Genomic DNA, 8,186 nt, shown 5'->3' on the forward strand with positions numbered 1-8,186 from the left:
TTGTTTTTTAATGGCATCAACTGGAAAATGTAGTTCACAAATAACATCATTTGTGTCCAAGTGATCAATATTTAAAGCATTCAACCATTCTTTCTTTAAACTTTGATCTTTTGGTGTTACAAATACCGATAGTTTTTTAGTTTTGTTACAGCCAAACCAACAAATTTTATTAGGCATTGTTAGTATAATTTTTATTATATAATAACATAAAAAACAAAAGGATAGGACGATTAATCAGGATTATAAAATAAAAATGCACTTTATGTTGTACAAATGAAGTTTATTTTAAAAACAACGATTATGTAATATGTATAATATATTAATATTTAATATCTATATTATCAAATTTGTATAGTAGTAAATAGTGTATTAATGCATAATAGTTATAAAAATAATATTACGTTGTTCAAATGCATTATCCCAATAATTAATGTTTAAATGGCGGTAATTACTAATTTGAATTTTGAAAACCCTTACTACAATAATTCATAACCTCAAAAACGTCTAACCAGCAGCGCTCATTAATATTGTGGTGAAAATTTTAAATGTTTTCGCTCAAATAAGCGGAACATTTCATGATGGTTGGCAGGGGGAAGTGGTCAGACCTTATCTTCTAAGACCGTGGTTCAGAATGTTGTTTGGCTTGGAATTTGAATGATATTTATATAGTGAATATGTAATATACCTCCTAATCTAACCTGTAACTATCACAAATCACAGGACACAGAATTCTATCTTGTTACTACTTGCTATAATAATATATTATAGCTATTAATTACTATCCTGTATCCTTAACTCGATTGGTGCGTTGTACCTATTATAATTATAATTCACAATAGTAAAATACAATTTTAACAAAATCACAAGACGAACACTATACATTTGTTTTGCCTATCCTACTTGTACTACAAAAAAACATTTCAATGTCAGGTAAAAATAATACTTTAATTATTCAGCTAAATCAATTACAATTAAATAATAAATTACATTTAATATCTGATACGAATACTAACTGAGCCATAAGCTCGTATCTGATATACGGAATTCAGTGATATTAAAATTAGACTTATAGTAAAATAATTATACATATAAAAATACGATTCAATTGATTAAACGTAATATATTAGATAGATACTTTAGAAACAAAATTAATATCAGCGATACATAAAGGTACATATTATAAAATAGGTACTTGTGTTTAGACATATTGACTTTTTATAATTTTATTGATACCTACACACATTCTCATCAAGATCACTAACTATTTTATTTTATTTTTATTAATTATATCTTGGTGTTATTGGTTTGACTTTCACATAAACTTTATGCATAATATGCTTGCTAATATTATTATAATGTGTTATGTAAGGTAGATTCAAAATTCGAATAATATTGAATCAATTACTGAAATATTTTTATGAATCATAAATTAAATTCAAGTATTTTGCAGGATTCAATCATTATGGTCATAATGGATCCAGCCAGCGCCAATCAAACAATAGTCTGCAAATCCCTAAAAATTGGATGAATTGTCCTTCTATAGCTACTCATTCGGTAGCTGATTCATTTGTGACATTTAAAACACCATTAGATTACAAATATGATAATAAAATAGCAATCATGAAGAGATTCAATCCACAAATGGTATTTAGTCATATGTATTCATATCAGGTACTTGATCTAGAATATAGAATATAATGATATAGAATTATAATCTAAAATTGTAGGTATTAAACAACTTTTTAATTTCTAATAGAAACAAGAGTTGTTTATATTTTTATATACAATGTTAGTTATTTACTTATGTTTTTTATTCAGTTTGTGAGTAATAAATAGGTTGTACGCTATTGCTCTATGGTTAAAAAAAAAACAAAAAAAATTAACTAATTTTATCAAATGTATACTGTTATTAATATTATGTTATGCCAGTTTTGTAAGTATATGAAATTGTTTCAGCAAAGTATTGGTTTATGGATTGATCTCACAAACACTACACGCTACTACAGTCAATTTGAAATAGAAGATATGGGATGTGCTTATGTAAAAATACCTTGTGTTGGTCATGGGGATTTGCCTAACCGACAAGTAGTTGATTTGTTTTTAAATATTTGCTATAATTTTCTAGAAAACAATTTATCACAGTTCATTGGTAGGTTATAATTAATTGATTTAATTTATATAATAATAAATAACAAGGTATATAGTCTGAAATTCAAAAATTATTTGTTTTAACTAGGTGTTCACTGCACTCATGGTTTTAACAGGACAGGATTTTTGATAGTTTCTTATTTAATAGAAGTGTTAAATTATGATGTGAGAAGCGCAATACATCATTTTGCAGCAGCTAGGTAATATAAAATCTATTTAACTTACTGTGGCATAATTATAAATTTGTTATGAGAGATATTATTTTTTTAATTATATAATGTATAAGTCTTGACTTTCTTTAAAGTAAAAATTAGATAAATTCTGCTCATAGGTCATTAGAAATAAATATGCATTATTCACAATATTATCTTAATAGGTAGCTCGTAGGTTATATATATTTTATATACAGTATACATAAATAGATACCTTATACTTTTTAAATTATAATTATAAATTTCATGCCCTAAAAACTAAGGAAATTCCCTATATAATTGCATCAATGCCCTTAAAACAGCACAAAATACCAAAAAAAAGTTTTTTTTTAATTTGAAAGAATGTTCAATTCCAAGAATAATGGTATAGGTTTTACTTTTCTACTCACATTATTCAATAAGTTATAACCAATTGAAAAAAGACGTGTGACGTAATTGGGCACGGTTCATTGTATTTTCCTATCTTATAAGTGTAAAAGTTCCTCACTTCACACAAAGATATACCAACCTAAACATTTTATTTTTGAGATTAAACTTACATATAACTGTATGATTTTATGTTTAAGATGATACAAGTATCAGAATTAATATATATAATGTTGAGTTTTATAAATATTAAAAATCTTAAGAGATAATATTTGAATTTTTGTTTTGTATTTAAATGGCTATGACGTTTAACAAAAATATAATTTTAAAGATTTATTAATATTTGAAAAACTAAACGTTATATAGAATTTCTGATACTTTTATCGTTTAAAATACATAAAATCACACATTTATAAGTAAACTAAATTTCAAAAATGAAATGCCTAGATTGGTAAACCATTGTGAGAAGCGAGGAACTTTTACACATATAAGATAGGCAATTATGATGAGCCGGACCCAATGACGCCACGCGGCTATTCTATATTTCTTAATATTTCCTAAAGTAATCATTTTTTTACATATGATTTTCACCAAATCACTTAATATATCCATAGCTACAATAATTTAACATTTAAAAAAAATTTAAAGAACATTTTTTTTGTGTGCTTCTTTAAGCAATTTTAAATTTATTTTTCAAAAAATCTAGGTCTAAGAAGTATAATAAAAAAGTTAAAATGTTTTCAAAAACTCAAAAAGGTTAAAAGTTTTTGATTTATAATTAAAATAGGTATAAATTACATATTTAGGGGGGGGCGGGTTGATAGTGTATTATATCGAAAAAAAATTATTATGGGAATAACTCTCAAGCTTTGTAGAATTGTCGGATTTTGATGACTATTTTTTTATCTGAAAGAAGAAAAATTCCTACAGCCCGCATCGATCTCTGATTTTGTATTTTATTTCAAATAATAATATTAAAAATGTGTAAAAAAATGCTTTTTATCTTGTATTTTTTTAGACATATTATAAAGTTTGAGGATGAAATGTTTAAAAACAAAGATCGATGCAGGCTGTAGAATATTTCCCTTGAGCAATTATAAAAAAAAATTATAGAATTTGGTTGATTCTAAAAGGTGGTATTGTTATTCCTGCAAAGTGTATTTTTGAGGACAAAATGGCATCGGCACCAGGCGCCTTAACCGAGTATAATATTTAATATTTATAACTGGAAGTATAAAACAGAATCTTTAACAAAATAAACCATGCAGGAGGGATCCCTATTAACTCCCTAATAATCGTGCCACTGATTATTTACATGTTATGTTATTTAAGAAATTATTAATTATATGTATATCTTTTAATATTTTAGACCTCCTGGTATCTACAGACAAAATTATATAGATGAGCTTTACAGACGGTATTCAAATGAAGCTCCTACCATGGCACCAAAACCTCATTGGATTCATTAGTTCTTAAACTCTAAATCTCTAAAGCTATTGACATAATATTTTTGTATCATTTAATCGCCTACATTGCTCAAATTAGAAAATGTAATTTATATTTGATTTTAAAATTTGATTTTGTAATTTTCAATAGTTGTATCCATTATAATAATAAAAAAATATTGGTATTCGCTTAGTACTTTACTTATAGTGTGTGACCTGTGGGACTGATAATTAATTAAAAACAGTCAAATTAAAAATCATAAGATTATGTTAATAATTATTGAACTTTAACAAATATAAAATAATACAGGATTAAATGAATAATGTAAAATTCAGTCAAACAAAATATCAGTAAAAAAAAATATTTGAATACATATAGATATTACTTGTTACGTCTATTACAAAAATAGGTAAACTTTTTGCATATAACTTAAAAAATTGAAAAACGTATTTTTCCTGTTAACAGATTTAATAGATCGGTGTACATTAACTGCCCATGATATAGATAACAGTTTCGATAGGTGGACACACTACCTGGTAAAACAATTAAGTCACATACTAAACTCGATTTTTGCTCGGTAATTCACACACTAAACGAATACCAAAATACATTTATAGGTAATAATGTAATTTAAATGTAAAAAATACATTGTACAGAATGTTCTATTATATCAAACACAAATCAGCATAAAACATATCCATAATTCAATGTTTTTCTGTGAATTTTAAGCTTAAAAAATAAAAATGTATGTACATTTTAAAATTAAATAAAAATAAACTAATTAAGTTTTCAAGTAATTAAGTACTTTCAAAATATCACCTTTTACACATTTCATTTGTAATTAAATACTTATATTTGATTTATTATTAAGCAATAGAAACAATATATATACAATGAGGACCCATAACCTATAGCAGTGGTGATCATCCTTTTATTCCAGAGGCCAAAAAAAAGAAAATTCTTGGCGGGTCACGTTCTTACTTTCAACGTAATTGATGATAAGAAATGGGAATTAATCATTAGTATTAAATTTTTAATTTAATTTGATTAAGTTTTTTTACTTTAGTCGGCCCGGTTGATAAATTATTGCGGGTCACCATTGACCCATTGAACAAGGAGCAGCCTTAGTGGTCCAGACAGACCCCTGTTCATTAATTAAGCCACGCAAAACATTTCTCATACCCTGGCATCAACAAAGTAAAATTAGTCTACTTACAATGGATCCGATGCAACATGAAATAGAATAATAATACATCAATGTTTATAAAGATATTCTTTATAAAATATCATTTTTTTATTACATTAAATGCAATACACTTCATAATTATTTTTTATACACTTTTTCTTTTCATAACAGTAGTTAACAATGTACAAACATTAATTCCAGCCTTACCATACTTTTGGTTATGAAAGTTATCACAAAATAAAAAAAAAATATAATAATAAAATATTATAGAATTATGATACTGGAACACATAAAAAATTATCAAACTTCATTAATTAGACTTCTCCTCAATAAATTCATCAAAAAGCATACCTAATCATTGAGTTTCTATTAATAGTTTGTGGGTTAAATTGTATACTTATTATGTAATATAATTTACAATCGGTATAATACATAATAAGTATACTGAGTATTACACAAAAAACCTTATAAATCGATTATCACTTTTTTTCTTTATATAAAGGAGTTCATTTTTTTACATACAACAAAAACGCGTTATTGAAATTTAAAAATATGAAAATTTACCATTACAATATTTGTATAATATATAAACGCTGATGTATTAAAATATAAACTTGATATTGATATATTGAGAGCTAGATAATACAGACAACTTTTAATAAATATAATAATAAAATAATAATAATAATAATAATAGTAATAATAATAATAATAATAATAATAATAATAATAATAATAATAATAATAATGTAAAAAAAGCAAAATAAATGTACATTTTACAACAAAAATATTAAATAAAAGACAGTATAAAGAGTGTAGGATTTTTGCTCACGCAGAAGTATATATTTATACATTTATATATAACAACTTGAATGTGCATGGTTCCAATCTGTACACAAAATAACTTTACAGCATAAAACAAATTTTTTTTATTTTCAAGTATAAAATCGGTCAGCGATAAACTTCTGTACGGGAGGTTGTTTTTATTCTTTTCAAAAATTATATATTGAATATTATTTACCTAATTACTATTTCAAAACAAAAAAAAATTTAATATTAGGTCAGCAGATGTTAGATAGCCTAAGACACATCGTTATAATATTCATTAAATTGTCGTGTACAGAAAAAATTATTGATCGCTCTGGTTGTGCTAATTGGTGATTATATAATTGCAAAAGGATTAAAATACAATATTCTATAAATAATAATATAATGGATCGTTTGATAATATCCAAACAACAATAACTTGTTTTCTGATTGTACATTGAGTTGTTTTATTATTTCTTATATGATCACAAGTTAATGCATATCCGATGATTCAACAATTCGAGTGTTCACCAAATCAACGTTATTACCCTCACCATTATCAAAATCATCTAAATTGTTGAAATTAATGGGAACAGAAGCATCATAATCGTCATCGTTCCTAGATTTTTATTATGTTAGTTTATAATATGTTTCTTTCAAATAAAATATGAAATTAGTTATCTTACTCAGGTACAATGTCTGGTACTACTTGTAAAGGTTCATTCACCAGAGTTGTCATTGTATCAGTAGTATGTTGGATTCCCACTTCATCGCCTTCATCAGATGAATCTTCTATATCCTGTGTGGTCAATGTTGAGATTGAAAAATCCTTTAAACACAATATTAAAATTTGATATAAGATTTTTTTGTAAATTGCAAAATTTGTAAATATTTTGTTTAATACAATTAAAATTAATATTGTAATGTGTTTTAATTTACTTCAGATGGGCAGAACTCAAATGCTTTTTGAAGGACTTTACGAGCACTGGTTGACCTTTCTAAGAAAAAACTATTGGCATTTTCATTGGACTGAGGTGTCCAACTATTATACGTATTATACTGGCTTCCAGTCAATGTTTTCTAAAATGACACAAGAGTAAGATGAGGTAATACTAACAAAACAAAATAATAATAGTACTCTATTAAGTTCTTCTTGTAACCAATCAACTGCCTCCACCCATTTTCTTTTGAGATCTGTATTTTGCAGTACAACTTTATGAGCCATTGGTATCCTCATGAATAAACCAACTAATCCTTTGATACATTGATATGACCGTCTTTGATATTGATTTTTATGACGCAATATTGTATCAAGTACACCTTCTCTATCCTCTATAATAATAAAATATTAGTGTATAACTAAAAATAAAATTCAGTACTGAAAAAGTATGTGCAACTTACCGTTTCCAGTCATGGCATTTTGAATGCGTAAAACTTGCCAGGAATCTTCAATACTTAATATGACAAATAGTAAATCCAAATAAAATTTGAGCTCTTGACAATATGTATACATAATATGCCATAATATTTCAGTTAAAACCATACTACTACTCAGCGGATTCTCCCAACATACAAATTGTAGCATTTTCATACTTTCTTCATTCATTTGAGAATTGTCAATTAGTTTTTTCAAATAACTGAAAAACATATCACATATTTCATTGATATGAATGTTTATTTATTGATATTTTAAGATAATACATACCATATTCGACCAAAAATACTATCTTTAACTTGTTGAGGAACTTTTCTTAGGTACGGTTGACATTCTGCAAATGGATTCGGTAGGAAAGGAGTACCCTATAAAAAACAATAAATTTGAATACTTAATTAGGAAATAAAGTCAATAAGGAGAAAGCAAAAGTGTAAAACGTATACTAATAATAACACATTTTAAAGATAACGTTGAGCGCTATAGCCGTGGCCGATTGTTATTCAAACTCATTATATTAATATTTAAGTTACTGTTGGCCTAAATATGTGGTCAGGGATAGTACATGGTAGTTACATATATACTCGGC

At 25.8% G+C, this 8,186-nt stretch overlaps 2 protein-coding genes across 4 annotated transcripts in view; one reads left to right on the plus strand and one right to left on the minus strand.

Moving 5' to 3' along the window:
* The first annotated feature begins 458 nt into the window (after window positions 1-458).
* LOC100169498 (mRNA-capping enzyme) lies at window positions 459-4,961 on the plus strand. 3 transcript variants are annotated; one of them, XM_001946829.5, is made up of 5 exons: window positions 459-930; window positions 1,451-1,644; window positions 1,957-2,149; window positions 2,237-2,348; window positions 4,096-4,961. In XM_001946829.5, the coding sequence occupies exons 1-5, from the start codon at window positions 924-926 to the stop codon at window positions 4,193-4,195; spliced, it is 606 nt and encodes a 201-aa protein (XP_001946864.1). In that variant the 5' UTR covers window positions 459-923; the 3' UTR covers window positions 4,196-4,961. The 3 variants fall into 3 exon arrangements, 2 of the variants coding, with proteins under 2 accessions (XP_001946864.1, XP_003247038.1); XR_511067.3 differs by having other exon boundaries at window positions 465-930; window positions 1,451-1,671; window positions 1,957-2,085; XM_003246990.4 differs by having other exon boundaries at window positions 469-930; window positions 1,451-1,671.
* Window positions 4,962-6,130: 1,169 nt separating this feature from the next.
* LOC100167429 (probable ubiquitin carboxyl-terminal hydrolase FAF-X) overlaps window positions 6,131-8,186 on the minus strand; it is a 16,514-nt gene continuing 14,458 nt past the window's right edge. Inside the window, exons 38-43 of the mRNA XM_003246992.4 lie at window positions 7,871-7,965; window positions 7,567-7,802; window positions 7,304-7,497; window positions 7,105-7,245; window positions 6,852-6,994; window positions 6,131-6,784 (exon numbers count right to left, since the gene is read on the minus strand). Of these exons, the coding sequence (XP_003247040.1) occupies window positions 6,658-6,784; window positions 6,852-6,994; window positions 7,105-7,245; window positions 7,304-7,497; window positions 7,567-7,802; window positions 7,871-7,965 (936 nt within the window). The 3' untranslated portion in view covers window positions 6,131-6,657. The remainder of the gene's footprint in view (window positions 6,785-6,851; window positions 6,995-7,104; window positions 7,246-7,303; window positions 7,498-7,566; window positions 7,803-7,870; window positions 7,966-8,186) is intronic.

This window comes from Acyrthosiphon pisum, chromosome A1 (assembly GCF_005508785.2).
Source record: "Acyrthosiphon pisum isolate AL4f chromosome A1, pea_aphid_22Mar2018_4r6ur, whole genome shotgun sequence".
NCBI lineage: Eukaryota > Metazoa > Arthropoda > Insecta > Hemiptera > Aphididae > Acyrthosiphon > Acyrthosiphon pisum.

Bases quoted from the DNA above. Each gene is read 5' to 3' on its own strand.
- LOC100169498 (XM_003246990.4), top strand. The intron at 1,672-1,956 runs GTACTTGATCTA...AAATTGTTTCAG, and splicing joins GTCATATGTATTCATATCAG to CAAAGTATTGGTTTATGGAT. The intron at 2,349-4,095 runs GTAATATAAAAT...TTAATATTTTAG, and splicing joins CATCATTTTGCAGCAGCTAG to ACCTCCTGGTATCTACAGAC.